Source organism: Varroa destructor, unplaced genomic scaffold (genome assembly GCF_002443255.2).
Source record: "Varroa destructor unplaced genomic scaffold, Vdes_3.0 BEIS01000002.1, whole genome shotgun sequence".
Taxonomy (NCBI): Eukaryota; Metazoa; Arthropoda; class Arachnida; order Mesostigmata; family Varroidae; genus Varroa; species Varroa destructor.
The window spans coordinates 37,193,796-37,213,680 of record NW_019211455.1 but is presented as its reverse complement, the minus strand read 5'-3'; the positions used below and the strand labels follow the sequence as shown (position 1 = coordinate 37,213,680).

At 40.6% G+C, this 19,885-nt stretch overlaps 2 protein-coding genes across 8 annotated transcripts; one reads left to right on the top strand and one right to left on the bottom strand.

Moving 5' to 3' along the window:
• Positions 1–596: 596 nt before the first annotated feature.
• Positions 597–9,912, top strand: LOC111245877 (polycomb protein suz12-A-like). The gene is made up of 4 exons (XM_022794800.2): positions 597–2,343; positions 2,757–2,803; positions 6,154–6,432; positions 7,038–9,912. The coding sequence occupies exons 1-4, from the start codon at positions 2,016–2,018 to the stop codon at positions 8,553–8,555; spliced, it is 2,172 nt and encodes a 723-aa protein (XP_022650535.1). The 5' UTR covers positions 597–2,015; the 3' UTR covers positions 8,556–9,912.
• A 2,569-nt stretch (positions 9,913–12,481) lies between these two features.
• Positions 12,482–19,601, bottom strand: Nmt (N-myristoyl transferase). 7 transcript variants are annotated; one of them, XM_086981208.1, is made up of 9 exons: positions 19,388–19,601; positions 18,852–19,140; positions 16,105–16,204; positions 15,550–15,687; positions 15,041–15,242; positions 14,576–14,792; positions 13,801–14,251; positions 13,447–13,584; positions 12,482–13,097 (listed from the first exon to the last, which is right to left on the bottom strand). In XM_086981208.1, exons 2-9 carry the CDS (start codon positions 18,980–18,982, stop codon positions 13,077–13,079), a joined length of 1,398 nt encoding a protein of 465 aa, XP_086837334.1. In that variant the 5' UTR covers positions 18,983–19,140; positions 19,388–19,601; the 3' UTR covers positions 12,482–13,076. The 7 variants fall into 7 exon arrangements, with proteins under 7 accessions (XP_086837334.1, XP_022649437.1, XP_022649438.1 ...); XM_022793702.2 differs by having other exon boundaries at positions 18,852–19,137; XM_022793703.2 differs by having other exon boundaries at positions 19,421–19,601.
• Between the last annotated feature and the right edge of the window lie 284 nt (positions 19,602–19,885).

The following is a 19,885-nucleotide window of genomic DNA, read 5'->3' as shown; positions in this document are numbered from 1 at the left end:
CGGTTCCCTAATCCCGACGATTTTCTTGGCAAATAGAAAATAGGGCACCTGGTAGATTTTGAGAGGCTCTGCACGAGCAACTTCCTTCTGATGTCTGTCAAGTCAGCGGATTAAGCCCACACTGTGTTGCTGCTTTTACTTCTCCCCTTCGCTCCCATCGAGGGCATAGTCGCTCTATCTACAATTTAAAATTCGTTTTACGCAATGCTCTGTAAGGTATAGTTATAGTTTCTTCTGAATGTTACTGAGATCTTAGTCTTTTACGCCGTGCGACGTGCCCTTTGCTGTACACACTTTGTATAGCGAAATAGAAAATAGACCTCTCACCCTCATCAATCAAGTTTTCAAGAACATAGATGGTTTCTATTCTCCAGCTCTCCCTTTTTTGGCCAGTAGCTCTAATGGGACCTCGTCAATATTTACGAAGTAGGAGAGCAAATTGCCATAGACTCATATTCTTCTGAGACATAAAAACGGATATTTAAGGGCCAAATTGAGTACAGCTCTATCTACCATCACTTTAATGGCTGTTGTTGTTGTCGTCGTCATTAACGCAGATCCCTCTCTTCCATTCCACCCTACATGTCCCTCACTGATGTGGCGGTCGTCGTCTAGCTGCTGTATGATCACTTGCCTAACCCACTTCAGCCAGTGACTTCTTTCCTAGGTAACTGCCAAACCTTGACTCCGTTTGAATTGCTCTTCACCGCTCGCACAGCCTGAGTCGTTGAAGCTGCAGGCGGAGCGCAGCTGTATGGAATGCTGCTAATCATAAAGGATTCGTACGAATAAGTTGGACGCGAGAGAGGGCGAGAGTGAAAGATGCCGTTGTTGCTGCTGGCGCCATAATTGCTTTCTTAACGCGGTGCAGATTCGCGTTCCACTGGGCCGCTCGCTACTTTTTTTTCTATCGGTTCTTGCTGCCGCACCAGCTGCCATGTCTGTTGTTAATTGTTTGCAATAGTTCGATAGTTCGAAAGGTAGTGGTGACGGATAGATTGGCTTCCGTTGCTTTTCGCCTGGTTGATCCGCGCTACATTCGCTTCGGCCTTTCTTGTTGTCAATGGTGCTGTCGTCTGCTAACTCTGCTGGCGCCGCTGGCTGCTAACAGCACGCAGTGCGGCGGTGCTGCTGTGATTCGTGCTGTGCTCCTGCTACTTGTGCGGCGACGGCACACCTGCCTGCAGCAGCAGCAGCAGTTTGACTTGTGCGAGGCGCAGGGGCAGTAGTACAGAGTTGGTTGAGGTGCTGCAGCGTGCGATCACGGTCGCCGCGGCCAATCGTTTTGCCATTGGCCGCCTCCGCCGCTGCCGCCGTCACCGTCGTTTCCGTTGATTTGTCTCACTTAGTGTGCTGTCCCTTATCTGAGTCCCTGTCGAGAGCGTTGTATGAGCCATTTTTCCCTTGTGTATGTGTGTGCATGCTGATTATTTAACTCTGTCCCCTGGTTCACTCGCACTATTCGTCCTGGCCAGTTATTCATCGATCTGTCGTCTATCGCCGTGCTTCATAGCACAACTGTAGTTGGAGTGAATCAACGAGCAGTGAACCCAGTTAGTTCCGCACACGATGTAGCGATTCCGTGCCGCAATACTAATAACGACAACAACGGAGCAACAGCAGCAGTAAAGTTTCATAACTTGCTCACAAGGGAGCAGTAGATAACCGTCGTGTGAGGAGTGAAAACTGTACTCCCACTGTTGCGGCTGCTGCTTGCTGACAGCGAGAGCAGCAGCTGCTGCTGCTGCTGCTGCTGCTCTTGGCGGTGTTGCCTCCGAACAGTTGCTGTTATGTTCCGCAAGTGCTGGTATGGTATGGAGTAGATAGGGAAGCGGCACATGGGCAGATCTGTTCTAGTGTAGAAAATTGATGCAGCATTATCACCGCTGTGCAAATCGGTGGATTTTTCCTCGCTGTCTATCTGCGTGCGCTTGTGAACGTCCGTATTCTGTGAGTTGCTTCGTTCGTGTGCTGCCAATCCGTTGAGACTTGGCGCACACTTGGAGTGACTTGTTATGGCGCCGAGGAAATCGGATGGACGATCTGGGGGGGCGCGGCCGGTGGAACGCGCGTCTACCTCTAATTTTACCACTACTACCACCGGCGCCACTACAACAACTGCCTCCTCCATCACCCCCGTCAACAGCAGCAGCAGCAGCAGCGGCAACAACACTGGAACCTCCGTCGGAGCTGGAACTACACCCGTCACTGCTGCTGCTGAGACGAATAATAATAATAGTAATAATAACACTAGTGGCTGTAGCAGCAGCAATGCATCTAATGGAAGAAAAGTTCCAGCGGAACAACTTACAGAGCATCAGCTATTTCTACAGGCATTTGAAAGTGAGTCGTTTATCCATCAGCCCCTTATACAACAGCTCTTTGCTCGGTCATACAACGTAGATAAATAGAATTGACGTAGTAGATAGACGCAACAGGCTAAAAAAGAATAATCAGAATGACAACTTTGTTCTAACTAACCTTAAAAGCCAAGAAGAAATATGGACGTTATGCTTTGTGTATTCGAACAAAGCATGGTGACAAACTAAGCACGCTCACGGCTAAGTCCCTGGTTTCGAACGTGAGGGGTGTAGTTGCCTCAGGTTGGGAGTGGTGACAGTAAAGTGTGTGCATTTGTGTGGAATGGCGATATAGAAAAGTTTTTCATTGTTTTTAATAACCCTGAGATCTCTTATGATATTATGTATTTGTATGATGTTTTCTCTGACATGGAGTTGAAATATAATGTATTTCAGAGCCAACGCAGATCTACAGATACCTTCGAACGCGGCACATGGTGTTGGTAAGTACTTGATCATAATGGATTAATATTATTGGAATAATATTGCCTATCGTAGTTATCAAGAACAATTATTTTCTTACGTATTTTATAACTATAGGTGTATATAATTCTACTGTTCGCAAATGCTAACACACGTTAAATCGAATCGTTTCATGCGAAACTTAATGCTCGCTCCAGTCCTCTATCCTTGTAAGATGATATTAAATGAAGCACCTACCTATAAGCAAGACATTGCTTCGAATATCTTGTCTTATGAAATCAGCATTGGCGTAGTAGCACAACGCCCTAACGGATACAGTCTGCATTCTATACGGTACATTCAAAATTACCGAAGACAAAAAAGCCTGACGAAAAAATGTTTGGGAGAAACGGCCGCAACGGTCTGTGTTCATGATCCGTTTGTATACGTTCTATGTGGTGGCATCTCCAGCCAGAATAAAAAATGGTATGGCGACCGACAAACAGAATTCAAAGGTCAGAACGCGCGGAAGAACGTAAAGGGTCAACGAACATCGGTCGTTTTTGGGCGCACAGTTCATATCAATACAAAACGAGACGTTATATAGTGCGCGCCACAGAAAAACAGTAGCCGAAAAGAGCATATAGCAAATGGGTTTGTGTTCTAAGAAGTTTATGGCGTATTTTTTGCTACTGGTTTTATTAACGCGTGTTGTACTAATTGATCATATCAATTTAATTCAACAATAAACTTGACACCAATGTTTGCTTGGCATCCTTTTAAAAATTTTTCCGTTTGAACAAATAGAGCAGGAAGTAGCCACTGCGCCCTCTTCAGTACCGGCTCTATAACCGTGTACGATGTTGTGCTTCTGATTTGTGTTGTGAATCTTGAAGTAATGCACATATGGGTGATTTCGTGCTTGGGTTCGATCAGTTGCCATTCATCAGTTAATCGGGAATTTATTCTTATTAAACCATGTTTGCACTGGTCAGCCGTTTCGAGAATGATAATTCCAGTTGGGTTGAGTGGCACTGGATTTGACATTCTACTATTACTGGTATTTTTCGATATTTGAGTTCACAGTCTTTACAGAAAAAAACACAGAACTCATACCTACAATAAAAATGCATATATTTTAACGTTTATAATTACTGAGAAAAAAAACAATTTTTTGACACGAATTTTCTGACATCGTCCCAACGATGATAACTAACGACAAGAGATAACACCGTTTTCTTATTTTTTCTTCGTCCGTCTATTTCTTTACTTTCGACTGTTGTCATTAAGGCGCCCCTGCTGGTTGTGCTTCTCCCAGCAGAATCAGCCACGAAGTCGGTGCTGCGTTTGCTAAGTTGTCCTTTTCGATGTGCTTGCCGTGATGGGGATGTTGGTCGCGTTATTGTACGTTTGACTATAGTTAGCTAGAAGTAGTAGCAGTAGTTATCACAGTAGTGGCGTTATACTAGCCGCTTCAACGCCTCGGTAAGAAGCAGAGCTTCATCTGGGCGAATTGGGTACACGCCACTAGTATGTTCCTGCTGATCATTTAACAACTATCGCGCAGAGCTGAATGTTGGCAACAGACAAGGACGTGTTTCTCGGAATAGTTCGTCCTTGATGAAAGCCACGAGGCGGTAAATTTAGCTGCTGACCAGGCTTGGTTATGGTTTACGTATTTTCTTATAAAATCGTACATTAAAAGTATATGACGACGGTACAGAACGTATCACGATATTCTACATTCCGTCTGTCAATTGTTTATCCATGTAATGTTGATATATCTTTACTGGTCTTAAAAGAAGCTAACCTACGTTTATAATCACCGGTGTAAGTTGACGAGGAGCGTATTGCACTGGGTTAATTAGCAGCTGCGTTAAGTGTGACGAGGATTAACCAAGTATATATTATTAAAGCAAACAAACATGATTTGTCACAGCACGCGTTACAAATAAGGGAAATATGGGGAGTAATACTAATCATTTAATTATAATATGTTGACTTATTCTCCTTTGTATTTAAAAAAATAGATCTCTCAGTAGAGGTTGGATATACAAAATGTGCCAGAAAAGACGGAAAAACACTATATATGTATTACAGAAGCATTTGAGTAACCTATTTGTCATATAAAAAAGTAAAGTGGATATTTTAGCGTAGAAAAGCCCGTTTACAATGGAAGAATCGTATTTTAACTAATAGAACAGACGCCTTCATTCAAAAAGGGGTCTTACGAATGCTAAACAGTTGTTGAATCCACGATGGGTCGTGTGGTGATCAAGTTACCTAGTTAAGCACAATTTATGCAAATTCTCGGTAACTACCGCGTTAAGTCAATTTAAAGTGTGCCAGCAAATAGAATGCCCAAAGTACATACGATAAACGTTCTAGCGTGCCGATATACTGTAATAGAGTTCGGGTTGGCGCAATGCAGATAATGCGTACCGGGGGCAAAAACCTCACAAATGTGGGAACATACACTGAATGGCGCGTCCAAATCGAGGATCTCTCTCACGCATTGTTTCTAAAACTAGACGTAAACAAAAACCCAAAATTTTTGTATGTGGGACAAGTGTTGTTGACGTTTGTTTGACGCACCCACCGTCCTCCGCGATTACAGCTTCATATCGGGACCTAGACCACTAACTAGCCTTCCTTCCTTCTCCCCTCCTCCTCCTTGCTTAATCCGCAAATAACTCTCTTCTTTATAGTACCCGTGCGTCAAACAATATGAGAAGATGTGAAGTTTTCTCAGATACGCTACAAACAAAAAAATTCTAGCGGAATAAAGTTTTGAACCAAAAGTAAGAACATGCATTGGCAGTTCAGAAAGTGCAAAAAAGCGCAGATTGTTTTAAAATAGCTAACCGTTAGGAATTATATGATGAGCTCGTTGTCTTGTTTCAGAAAAAAAGCGGCTTTTTTCTGGTACCAAGAGTAATGGATAAATGCTCTGTTTGCATGACCTGCAGAATATGCGTGTCACTGTAAGCAGCTCACTGAAGATTTTCCTAATTTTAACACGCCACTCTGTGTAATCTAATAAAAGTTGCTGACACGTGAGTGGACCCTTCATCTGTCCTATCAACTGCCCGAAGACTGTCTGCTTAAAATCTGCATTCAACCTGCCTCCTTAACACTACTATGTTTCTGAATGTTGAACACTCATAAAACGGATGCGATCAGGCGTTCAAACAACGAAAATGTCTTAAGAAGTATTTTGTAACTTTAAATATACATCCGATACATCTTAAACTTTTTTTCATGGTATAAAAGCAATCGAAGCATAGGAAATTGGAAGTATTGTTTTAAACGGTGTCAGTTATTTATCTAGGAAAACATATGTATGTGTTATTTTACGGTTGTCCTAAGTGTGTTATCGCTATTTTTCCAGCCACTCTTCTTACAACGGAGTTTAACTTACATGCCGAAAAGCCCGTCAATGCCAACGCAAGGTTCTGGTGCTCAGAGCCCGATGTCCGCTCGAGAGAAGAGGGAGCAATTTCGAGTAGATACTTTACTAGACCGAGCGTTACAACGGAAATTGCCCACCCTTGGACCTCTTCGACTTCAATTGGGAGGCGTCCGCGATGGATCAGCAATTCAGGATAGTGTTGAACTTAACATGGCAGTGGTCAAAGCAAATAACTCGAAGACAGGCCATGTAGCAAAGGTAATAAGTGTTGTTTATTCTTTTCAAGGTTAATTAGCTGAGCTCAAAAGTGTATCTTTAAAATCAAAAGCTGGCCCGGCAAGTATCTAAAGTATCCAACAAAATAAAAAATATTGCTTTTATAGGTTGTCAAATATCCATTCGCCAGCTAAGGGATTGGCCCTACTATTTATTTAGCGTCCTATAACAACTCCATTGGCTATGATACATATGCAGAAATGTCGCGGAGTTTGTTGCAGTTGTGTTTTATTTAAAAGTCATTGGAAGCTTTCGTTTTGTAAAGCACCACAAGAATTACATTCCAGACATTCGAAATTTTCTTTCAAGTACCCTAACAATTTTTGGTCTTTGGTGCGGGGCAAACTCTAGTTGAATAAAACACCCCTGATAAACTTAACGGCTAGCTCTCATAACTATTTTACCACTAAGATACATTCAAACAAGAGAAAAGCCAAAATAAAATTAAAATTTTCCTATCATAACCTAGAAAACTACTATAACGAACTTGTGAAGTCAGAAAGCGCGTTAACACTAAAACGTCGCTAGGTAGTTGTCTGTCGTTTCATATGTTTAACACATTTTGTGAAACAATTTTCTGTGTCCAGGTTTTCACGCACTCCTGTATCGTACGCCGAAACCAGTCCGCAGCATCTGGCGAAGTCACTATTCCCGAAGAAGCATTTCACCCGCTTCAAGACCCGTCGAAGCGCTGTGTATTTACATTATTGTTTGTGCTATCTCTTCGTCAACCACAAAATAGCCTTTTAAACAAGACGCACACGGGCAAGAATTCGATCGACTCAGATGACCAGTCTGATTCGGAAGCCACCGACACTGAAAGTTCGCTGGAAAGCACCCCAAAAAGAAGCTGTGTCATGTTAACACTTACCGGAGAATTAGTGATTTACGATGAGACGGGGCAGTGCCAACTAGCTGAGGGCGATTATAAAATTTTACTACGAGAGCATGTCCCTCAGAATATTACTTCCACACACTGGGTCACAGTGCCGGCTAACACCGCCTTAAAGGCACTTCCTCACGAGATTCCATCCCTTGAATTGAATCTATCGTGGGGAAATGATGACATACGTAAACAATGCCAACCCTCAAAGGATCGACGAGAGGTCAAAAAGGAAACGGTGGCTCAATCACCTGTCGTTCAGGAGCGTCGGCAAACGCACGTATATTACCAATTCATCTTTCAAAGCAATAGCCGGCAAATCACCGAGGCGCGAGGAGATCTGCGTTGCCCATGGTGCTATGTCGACTGTCGTAGACTCTACTCACTACTCAAGCACTTGAAGCTTTGTCACTCGCGGTTCAATTTCAACTATACGCCATATCGGGGAGGTGCCAAGATCGATGTGTCAGTAAACGACGCATACGACGGAAGCTACATGGGTAACCCGCAACGATTGGTAAGACGTGGACCAAATGGCGGATCTCAATTTCCACTACGGCGTACACCTATCACGTACTTCATGGTGTGCCGCCCACAACGACCTCTTCCGACGTTGTCCGAGTTTCTACAAGACTACCAAGAAGAGCTCGGTCTAGGTCTAAGCGGTGGCGGGCTAAAAATGGGCGCTACGGTTGGTCACAATCGCGCATACTTCCATTCGCACACGTGTATGCCGATTAAGCCCGAGGAGTTCGATTATGATAGCGAGAGGGAAAATGATCCACCATGGCTGCGTGAAAAAACTCAGCGTATGCTGGACGAGTTCACTGACGTGAATGATGGTGAGAAGCTTCTCATGAAAATGTGGAATCTTCATGTCATGCGAATGGGCACCGTGGCGGACTGCCACGTACCCCATGCCGTCGCTACCTTTATAGAGAAACATGGTGCTGCCATAATGGCGCAACATCTTTACAGGAACTTGCTGCTGCATTTAGCAAATTTGCTCGAATTTGGCCTAGTTTCATCGTCCGAGCTATATACGAGTGCTCGTCGGTTGCAGTTATTTGCACCGAAACATTTCTTTTCAAGCAAACAGCAGCAACAGCTACATGCGACTATCATCACAGGAACGTCAGCAAGCTTAACAACTGTAAATGGCTCCCGAGGGTCTATTCTGGACGGCCCAGCGTCTGCCGGTGGCCAATCTGGTGGCAAATAAAGCCAAGAACAGAATTTATAATAATGTTGTTGGTAAATGAATGTTGTCAGTGGACGGGACATACAGAAACTGGAAACTAGGTGTATTTACTGTACATCAAAGCGTCATCTAGAAACCTAATGAATCCATGTAATGTTGAAGATACGATATGAAACGAACTTTCGAAACCAGCAAGCCACTTTCGTTCAAAAAAAGATGGTTTCAAGGAGAATTTATCCAATGAAATTAACAACAAGTTGTAAATGGTACCCGCGTGCGCAAACGAAGTATGTGATTCTCTGAATGCAGCCCATAACTGTATTGGATTAGTCACGTTAAAACCAATATAGGGTCAGTAAGTAATCGATGAAGATTATCAATATACTCAACATATTATAGAGTATATACGCCATGATTATTGTTGTTATTATTAAGAACTGGCGAAAAAAATTGGCAAAATTAAGTTTTCAAGGTAACATAAAATTGCGAAAATTCTGTAGGCAAGCCCAACGAAACACGATCAAACAAGCACGCCACTGCTGTTACCGATTACCATCAAGCAGCATTACTATTAATATAAAAGGGAGAGAGACAAGGAATCTGATTATTCTTTCAGGTTTATACAGTATCATATCAACGGTGAAATGAATCAGCTATTGAAATAAAAAAATGGAAACAACTGCCCTCGACAAAAAAAACTTGAAGTTAACAACGATTGATTGACGCACATAAAAGAAAAGCCAATGATTGCTATTATACTTGCCTGTGTGTATGCGGTTTTTGTGCAAAGATTAGTTTTACCGTTTGTTCACGTTGAACCTGGTATTCTTAAAATCTTAGATATGTATACAAAAAGATTATGCGTAACATCAAAATTTAAAGGATCATGTGTCTCCGATTTCACATTTAAAAGCCCCACAACCGGCCTCTGGCACTATATACTTGTACAGTTATTACAACACTTAACACAACAGTCCAGTGAGCACACAAGTGATTTACTGACTTAGGGCGTTGGAGTTAACGGAATGCTGCAAATCGTGTCTGAATGGAAGGAATACTGTGAATAGGCGATAATGGATTTGCATGGGTGAGAGTTTGAAAAACTCGTAAAAGTGACAGAGAGAGAGAGGAGAGGCAGTGAGTCGGAAACGTGCGTGTGAGAGGGTAAGCTCGTCTCCTGTTAATTGTATATAAGAAACACTATTGTAAACTTTAGTTAGATTATAAATTAATAATAAGGTGACTTGATTGATTAATGTGCGATCTGACGCCATTCGTTAAAAAAAAATAAGTTGATGGTGAGTACATAAAAAAAGTTATTCGTTCGAGGGTGAAGAATAAAGTTGACAGGAAGAAACTAATAAGCGGATAAACTTAAGATAGGTGTATTTTTTTCGGATTTCGCTTTTACTAGCATTTTCGGTAGTCGACTAAAAGTATATTTATTATATAAAATAAATTTAACTTCGATATTCCAATCCACGGAATCGTTTGTGCGATACTGGGGCCGACATCAAAACAGGGTACAAAACCCTTTTTAAACTTGGGTCTTAGGTCCTATTTCATCACTGCAATAATTGCTATATACTGCTTATATTTTAATCTGCTGTCTATTTTTTTTCGTTTTTTAGATGAATGTTGACATATGTTACCTTGAAACAGACGTAACAAACTGACATGTGACTGAGGTCCGTCGTTTTGATGCCGGTTTCTTCGTTGATGTAAAGGTTTCAGTAAGACTATGATTTGGCAGTCAAAACCTTATGACAAAATTACATATATTTCGTAGGAACCTTTGGTGGTTAAGTAAATTATATCTTGCCAAAGTGATTGTTTTTTGACAGTATATATGGACATGTCATTGCAAATGGTCGGGGCGCTGCCTTTAGGGTTTCATTGAAACCAATGGACTTGCGTAATCTAAAAACTCAACTGAGTGCAGAATGTTTTGAACGCTTCTTTTGCTTAGTAGAAAAAACCAGCAATTAATTTATCATAGTAAAATAACTATTCTTATCTCGATGGATCATCCATCGCCGACCCTCGAAAGGTCATATTTCATCAGGTCCTTATTTCAAGGGCTCGTAAAGTGGATAAAAAGAATTCGATTACCGCCAAATACTTGTGGAGAATCAGTAAGCTCATAATTAACAATGTGCCTTGCTTAACTTGCTGTTGTATTTGATCAAGCACACACATTGCTTTTATGAAAGAAAACTGTACTCTGTCTGTTTTGTAAGCCATCGAAAACGTGGACGCGCAAAGCGAACAAACGGTAGTTTAAAAGATAAATAAAAATATGTCCAAAGTCTAATTTGTTTGAAAAAGTGAATATATTTTAATACAACTAGTATAACAGCTTCGTGTAGTAAATAATTTAGATTATGTTTATTAAAATGATTGGTAAAGTTACCGCTTTTATTGCAATAATAGACGAAGCGACGCATCATCATTCGTAATATTTCGTTTTGTTCGAGGCACATATATTTTCGCATTCCTATCTGATTGCCCTACTTGCGTTTTGTTAGCCTCTTTTCGATACGATTTTGTCGATACAGTGCACTCTAGAGACAACGTTCGAAAGTGCTTGGTATTAGACAAAAATGTGTTAGTGAATTCTGAATGTTTATTAAGCTTATCGAAGATTTGAATGCTATACGAGTGCACTTTAGTGGTAGGTTATAACAACCTTCAACCAAAAGTGACCCGAATCAAGGGCTACTGGGTTTCACGAAAGGCTATAAAAAGATATATTCTGATATCCAACCTAATACAACGATCCAAGAAAAGTATATTAAGGATGCCCCGAACATACATAAAATTCTTCTTGAAGCTTGTTGACTCCGGACGGGGCAAACTCAGGACAGGATTTCTTTTATAGAATTTGTGTGTCCAGTAACGCTCGTTAATTCACGTAATTCTTAAGTGGTCAGATACCATACTCAAAAGTTCATGCTGAGCTTTAGAAAAATTCAATATCGTTTGTCGTCAGGCGGCTCGGGGGCTTATATACTGCTTTAAGGTTTTGTACAAAACACATTTTTTCGATAAGGATAAATTCGACTGCATCGAGGGCCATGGCAAAAGCATTTATTTTTGTCAAAAGTGTTTTCTTTCTTCGCACTGTTCATTGCATGGATCTCGATTAGATACGGAATGAATCAAATAACAACAATGCGTGCTCCGAATACAAATTTATTGATTCTTTGATACAAACCATATTAAAACAAATGGAAGTTTTGCTTGTCCGATCCGTTATTTCGACTTCTTGCTATGATTTCAATCAGGAATTGGAGAGTAAGAAACGCTAAGTATAAATCGCTCCATGTAGCTTACTACTAACGAGAGCGGGTAGGTTTTTACTGACAGCTTTGCGGCCTACGACTGTTGGCCCCGGCCACGGTGCAGTGGTTGGAAATTGGGCGTAGCGTCGCTGGAAACCAGTAGGACTCTGAAAATATGCTTAACAGCAGTATCAAACGTAAAAACTCGAAGGCCGTACATACCATTATTCCATTTGTTTCCTATTATAACGAGATGGAAAATATTTTCAAGGAAAAGAAATATTTCAAAGGAAAAAAAGTTCAAGGAAGAGGTACGCAAATGATAATATTTCTTACCTACAACAACGTCGGAATTAATTTTTCAACGGATTTGAGTAAGTACACCGAACAAACCAAAAATTTCTAAAAATCTTTAATCTGAACAAATATCAAAGTTGTTTTTTTATACACAGAACTCCTGGAAAGCGACTATACGAGCTTAGAAACGGTCACTTAAATTCAGTTGTCCTAAAGAACTTATAGGCCGTCCAGTTTGCAGGTCGTCTTGCTCATGATCTAAACACATGACAGATATCCATGCGGAATGCAATATGCCTATCTATTTTATTCCTTATCATAAGTAATAAAATAGATAGGCATAAGGCATAGGAAACATACGCTGGGTTATTTTCCTTAAACTTTCTTTATTTAATAAGAGTCTCAATTCATAGTATTCATTTGTTTTCTCACCCTATAATCTATTTTGTATATATATCTGTCTCAAAATCGTTTCTTTCTTAATCACCTTAATAATGTAGAAAAATTGTAGACAACCGATGATCAAATTTAAACAAAGAATAATGTTGCCTTTACTCATCATTTTTACCATGTTGATCATCACTAGAATCACTTCAGCTGATTTTCTTCACTTCATTTTCTTAAACTTTCTCTTTTTGTTCCTATACTATATCAGGGTCCTTTCGGTCGATCCCAGCATGTGGAACAGGTGCGATATTCAGCAATTGAAGTTATAGACGAACAGGAGCGATTTCATACTCAACTTCCTTAAAAATCCAGTCATTAACCAAACCCCCATGGCCCGCCGATGCAGACCTCTATCCTCGATGGCGATAGGCTATAGACTTCTGTGTGCGGATGTGTGCATTTCAAATATTCGTGTCGTGTTTCATCTAACCCTGGCTCCGATATGGCAACGCATTGGTTCCGTCTTTTGCCCACGTTACCAGGGCAGTTTTGAAAACACAAGCAACAAAGCGGGTCATTGAAGGACCAAACCAATCTGAAATCACTCAAATAACGCAAAGTAGATAATAAGCTGTTAGATTGGAATAGTAATAAACTTGTGAACACGTATACGAACTCATAGTTCCAAACAAATGTTTAAGTTTTTCTCGATTTTCGAAAAACCAGACCCTTTTTAATTTTAAATGGAACGCACATTTCTGTTTCAGTTGTTTCAGACTTTCTTGTAAACCCTCTTAAGCCAATTATCTTGTCTCAGCACATAAAAGCTGTATAAACCCAATGATCAGATTTCTGAACGTGGTAACTACGACGTGCCTTTTCGTGTAAATCAAGTAAATCAAAGCAATATCCTTTAGAGGCTATTCTCTCGGACGCAGACTCACTTTTTCCGGCTCGAGCGCAGGACATCTCCAATTGTAAAGATAGTACTGGAGGTTCCCGTCCCCAATTCCAAACTTCAATTCTTCCAGAAACTCCTTATTGTCCATCAAATCCAAGGCATTAAAAACGTCATACCCACGCTGGCGAAAAATAGAGTAGTATTATTGAAGTCTCTCTTATACTAATTTAGGCCTACACAAAGGAAATGTACATGAAATTCATATTTTCAATAATTATGACATATAACAAAAATATCACGTCTGTTGCGATGGTCATCAGATGGTCAAAATAACTTAGAAAGGTAAACAAGCATGAACAAATTTGCAACTCTTTATTTATTTAACCAGAATACTTACGTTTTTGGCAACGACAAGTGCGTCGTACATGAGCTCGCAGAGCGTTACTGAGTTGGCGACGGCGTAGAATGTGTAGGCGGCTTGAAGGGTTTTATGAAACGGATGATGCATAATTGACGAAGGGAGCGAGTAGAATGAGACAAAATCTTTCACTTTGTCTGAACGATCGGCAACAACGTAGCTCTCAACGACACCATCCCGAGGAGTAAACCAATGTAGAAACTCCTCGAGTGTAAACTGTGGTGCCAGTTGGAACTTCTTTAGGTAGTTACTAAGCAACGAAAATGCCTGCTTTCCATCGCTAGTTGGATTGAATGCCCGGAAACCCGCGATCTTCGGTTGCTCCGGCAGTTTGTGTAATTTCAGGGTGCGTTGCATAGTCATGTTGCGAGTCAGGTGGGAAAATTTGACCTCGATCAGCTTCCTCGGATTGAGCGACCGATGCCAGTACCTAACAATTGTACCAACGAACGTTAACTTGACATCAAAAATAAAACATTCATAATTGCACATTATTCTGTACCACATGCATATACGCCAGCCTTTTAACATTCACAACATTTCTGTTTTGTTTGTTTCTTTTACTCTTGGAGAATTCACGAGAATTTCACCTCATCTAATGGATTACTGAGAAAACGATAGCTATTGGACAAAGGTAATACTTCGACCTTATAGAACTACTAAGTGGATGCTTCGCTACTATTGATCTGTCAAAGGGTCCTGCACAATTCAGTACTCTTGCATAGCATATGCGAATGAAGGTGCGAAAACTTGCCGGCAAACTCCAACGGGTTTGGGCAAGACTACGCCCGCCGTGTAGGCCGCTTGAAAAATGCCTTCAATATTACAACGTCGCGTGATTTCGCGAATTAGTACAGGCGCTACGCGCTTTGATCGCATCTTTTTATGCACGCAGAGGAAGTTCACTTCGGACATACGGACGGGCTTGTCGTATACTCGGACATGTGCAGGTACCGCCGAGATAAATCCCACTGTAAACACAACAGCAAATAAATTATTCGAATAAATCAGCGCATTTGATTTATAACACAGTTGTTACTCCTACTGCTTTTATTATGATTTTTTTATAGTAATCATTGTAGCCATTATGCATAATTACACAACGTATACATCCAAAATTCGTTCGGTCCGGCAGCGACGACTACATCGCAAACAAGTAAGTATCTACTTGTTATATTACTTAATATAAAGTAATCGGTTTTATCGTTTAACAACTGACCAAGTTTGCCGCTTTTTGCAACACGCACCCCTACGTGCCATTGGGGTAACCAACCCGGAGGCATAAGTGCCCATTTCAGGAACTCTGGGGCGTAGTCAAACCGGAACATGTTATCATCATCTTCAACATAGTTTTCATTTAATAGTTGGTAGAGCTCCTTTAACTGCGCATCATCTTCCAGATCTACCGTACACCAAATAAACTGAAATTTGAAACAGAGAAATTAATAATTTTCCTTACAAATATTGTGCCTACGGATTCGTTCTATTTTACACTTTGACAGAGATCTCGTTGTTTATCCGCTAATCAAATATATTATAACAAATAAGTTTTTTTAGAAAAAGGACCTCGTTGTCAATTATTGTTTATTGACACACTATTGTTTAATGACACATTGTTGACTTTTATACATACGTAGAAGTAAATAATTTAATCAATGGAACATAGGCGTAATGACGAAAAAAAGATAAGAATAGAATCCAATATAACTTGAAAAAGTTCTACGCAACTTGTTCAGGTAAACTGTAGGGTTCTTTGCGAATCTGCTCTTTCGTTATAGTGTTGTCGATAGCTTCGTTAGTGGTGATATCCTCGTCAATTTTAGGCACCGGTTGAGTACTCCAGAACTCATATTTCTTTCCAGCGGCCTGGAAGTAGTCAATGAATATATTATATGCAACATCGCTTTCGAATTCAGCTTTGAAGTAACATTGAAGCTTTTATTGTTAAACATATCAGCAGGGAAAATGGCCATGTATATTAGCTCAATTTTATCCATAACAATAAATTATATATGGCACAACAAAATTATAATTTCTACAGTAAAACTAATAATATCTAAACCGTCGCAGGTAAAGTGAACTTACTCCTACATATTTTAATAAACGAAGATGCTTGAGTCATATATGTAAGATCTCATTCCGTAACTGCACGTAATGGTCAGTTTGGTCCGCGAAAATTAGGAACGAAATTCTCAATGCAAAACTTCAGTTCATGCTTTTGTAACATTCATACTTTGCGATGAACAACAGCCTACAGCAAAACGCAATATATATACGCCATACCTGCGCAAGATTTTTCGCCGGTCCTGCGCTCGCTGCGAGGTTCATGCGAAGCAGTTCCATCGTCTTTTTTAGGTTTTCTACGGCAGCCAGCTCTGATGCTCTGTAAGGGACAAAGAAAATTGTAACTACGCAATACCAAGCAAAGAAAGTCATATCCATGGGCACTGTCTTGCAGATACATATGTGAAGGGTCATCTTGAAAACGGCTGCTTTTGATTATATTTTTCTGTAAGTTTGCTTGGCCCGATGAGACAACCTTAGAATAAAAAAATGCATGCCTAAAATTGGTTTTCGTATTAGAAAATTAGGAAAACTAACTTCTGTGAGATTAAGTTGTTAACACTGTCATTGCTACACTGTTTAGTATACTTGTTTCGTAGCGACCGATCTTCCCGGCACTTTCACGACATGCCTTTGCCTGAACACCAGTTAAAGAAACTGACCAGCAAATGAAGCATCAGGGTGAAAGCATGGAAAAAAGAACGGTCCATGTCTAGTTTTTCGCTGCCGTACAACAACGTCATAAGGTCACTTTTTCAATCTGCTATATTTTGGTGAAACAGCGAGAGAATAAAGAATGCAAATATATGGCCTGAAATTCTTGAATCAATAATTTTGCGTAACATTGCTCTATTCACAGCAAACTTTAAAGAATATTATTTTTTCATTGCATGCTCATCGTATTCCATTGTTTTCAACCATATTTAAAATCTGTTTAGAAGTATATATATATATATATATATATATATATATATATACTTTAGAAACACTGCATATGAAGATAATATACCTCTCAGTTTGCGAAATCTTTCGAGTTCGAATCCGCGACTACCCGCGTAGATTTTGAGACTGAGCCGCTCATTGCCCAGACAATTGAACTGCTTGATTACGAGAAACAGGACACTACTTGCATATCGTACTGTTACCTGGTCCGCGTTTGTTTTTTTAGCTGTTACACATAAAACACTTATGATACTGCAGGATCCTACAGGCGACAAAAAGCTTTTTCTATACTTGGCCTTCAGCTGGCTCTTCTGTAACAGGCTTCTCTACCGCTGTGTAATACTGTTCCAAAGAAAAACTAACCAACTAAAGCATTTTAAATTGATATAACAAATTTTCTTTCTTTGAAAGCGTAATTTAAACAAAGCTGAAATATTCATAACCAATTATTGCATACGATGGCATGTGAGGTTTTCCTTCGAAGCTGCAGGATAAACAGACGAAACATTCAAAGCGGTCTAATTGTAAAAATGCTGTCATGATAATAATGTATTAACCAATGAAAATCCAATGGAACAGTCGAGATTAACACGAACAACGAAAAGAAAGTACGATTTCCGTAATCGTCTCCCTTAGGTTATTTTCGGACGCTATCATTGGCGTATAGTTCATATGTAAAATATGATTCGAAACGGCAAGATCACTTACCTAAACTGGTTTGTGAACATACGCAAAGTTCTTTATATGACCGTCGATCATCATTAATCTTCGTTTGTTTAACTTACAAGATGGAAAGAAACATCTAGGTAGTCATCACTTAATAATATAGAGGATTTAATCCACCCTTGGTTTAATGCTCCCGTTTGATCTTCTACGTAGCCCACGGGAAACATCAATCACCCCGGCGTGTATAAATCTTTTAGTAATTATACATTGGACATATAATGTCTTATCGCAATTGAACGCAACAATTACTATGTCAGGGTAGTTCCAGAGTGCCATGGTACTATCCGTACAAATTTCCGTACATATTTAGTGGAACAGATCAGTTAGAAACAGTCTATTATATACTAGAACTCACATTGAATTTAAGATGCTACCATAAAAATGAGAAGCAGGGAATCAACATTAGCTGGCGATAAAAGAATATTGCAATACAAGAGAATAAAAAACGCCGTATATCATTTTGGTTGCAGCAAAAGTATTACAACAAAGAATCAGCAAGAAGGAGGATCACCTGAAGGAACTTTGTTTAACGCATTGGCTTAATTTTGACCGGCCATGTGAAGTAAGCCTAGTTCTGCACAGTTGAAGTAGAAATGTAACTAGCCTGAAGTGGATTAGTTGCTCATGATCGTAAATTAAACGGTTTTATCCTCTTACCCTTCTTGTCGGGTTGTACGTACCAGCTAAATTGACCGCGATCCTTTGCGATTCGCTTTCGTCCACCAACGATCTTGAAACGATTAAGTACTTTTGATACATTGTTCTCTAAAAAATGTTCTTTTTGAATAAAGGAAAGGAAATAGCGGTCAAAAAGTAGAATCGATACTCGAAGTGTATTAAACTACGAGAAAAACGCATCCAAAGTAACCACTTCAGCAGAGCGACTTCTTTTAGCTTACCAAAAAAACACAAGCTGTGATGGTTTTTTTTAACATGTCGTTCAATATGCACAGAAAGATGCACAGAGCATAACACGAACCTGACCTAATTCAACTTGCTTGCAACGGTATACTGTTTGTGCTTTTATCATCTATCTTCATAGTACGTAAGAAAATTCTCTCATGCTTCAATCGTGGTACTGTTGCACCAATATTCGCCAGATTCTATGCTGTTCGTATTGCTAAGGCAGACCTAAGCTAAAGCGTGGGCAGATCGTTGAAAGATATATTTTTCCTGTTTAAGCGTGCATAAATATACGCGCGATTGCTTTGTGTACAATGACTTTTCAAAGCAGGATCTAACCTAAAGAGCTCATAAAGGTCCATGAAAAGAGGAAGGCAAGTTTTTCTTGTACTTACGGCGTTTGGTGATCTTGGTCTTGAATTTTTAGCTTTTGTTCCGCCGAATCGCCAGTTCCAGAAGAGGCGGTGGCATTTTCGTCACCGTTCTGAAGGCCTTTTTGCGGCTCGGTGTTCTCTCCAGCCGACATCTCAATATCGCCACGAACACAATTCTTTTCCTAATGCCCACTTTTCCTTAATTTGAAACACTTTAGGGGCAAGCGCTGCTTTATCGAACTTGCGGACGAGCGGTGGCCAAAAACTGCAAACGGTGGCTTTTTTCTAGTGTTACTTTCACCTTGCCCTGCTTAATACACATACACGCACGCACGCAGTGACAGAAAAGAAACGAATTGTTTTAAACCAGTTGACTAATTTGTTGATGAATTGACGACTCCCACCGCTGCCACTAACTAGTGTAGACGACAAAAAAGAACACGGTTACAGCAGTTACTAAGGGACGGCAATTGCAATAAGGAAGAACGATAGCAAATAAGCAGAAATTGGTCAAGCACGTTCTGTTACTCTGGCACACGGTTAATTCGCCGCTTTACCTGCTGCGCGCACATTGGTAAGGGATTGCTCACCACTTTGGCCAACAACAAATAGATGCCTAACAAAGAATAACGATGTGGCTTCGCGCCGGGCGGCAGCAACAAAGCGCCAGGGACACACCACCACCACGAGCGGCGGCAGCAACAGCCAGGACACTTTTCTATATCGCTCACTAGCGATCGCCGCAATTCATCGCTGCTGCTATTGTTGTTGTCCGTCCTGTCGTCGTTATCGACGCCCTCCTCTCCTTTTTTCTTAGCAGCAGAAGCAGCTACAGCTGCTGAGGCAACGGCTTTAACTCTAATTCGAATTATGTTGACGGTGAAGAGCAAAGACAGAACTGGTGACGGACAACAAGAAAGTGAAGGAGAAGTCAGCGGCGGCCATAGTAAAACAAGAGAACGGCTGCAGCTTTAGCAGCAGCTACAGCGGCTTTCTAGAACAGCGCACTATTTTGACTGCGGCGAAAATGTATCTCTACGTTCACGCTGGCTGTT

Excerpts from the sequence above, each read along its gene's own strand:
- LOC111245877 (XM_022794800.2), top strand. The coding sequence starts at position 2,016 with ATGGCGCCGAGGAAATCGGATGGACGATCTGGGGGGGCGCGGCCGGTG. Across the intron at positions 2,344-2,756 it reads ATTTCTACAGGCATTTGAAA|AGCCAACGCAGATCTACAGA; the intron begins GTGAGTCGTTTA and ends AATGTATTTCAG. Across the intron at positions 6,433-7,037 it reads AGACAGGCCATGTAGCAAAG|GTTTTCACGCACTCCTGTAT; the intron begins GTAATAAGTGTT and ends TTCTGTGTCCAG.
- Nmt (XM_022793700.2), bottom strand. The coding sequence starts at position 18,982 with ATGTCGGCTGGAGAGAACACCGAGCCGCAAAAAGGCCTTCAGAACGGT. Across the intron at positions 13,585-13,800 it reads CACTTGTCGTTGCCAAAAAC|CGTGGGTATGACGTTTTTAA; the intron begins GTAAGTATTCTG and ends ATTTTTCGCCAG. Across the intron at positions 13,098-13,446 it reads CTGCGCTCGAGCCGGAAAAA|ATTGGTTTGGTCCTTCAATG; the intron begins GTGAGTCTGCGT and ends GAGTGATTTCAG.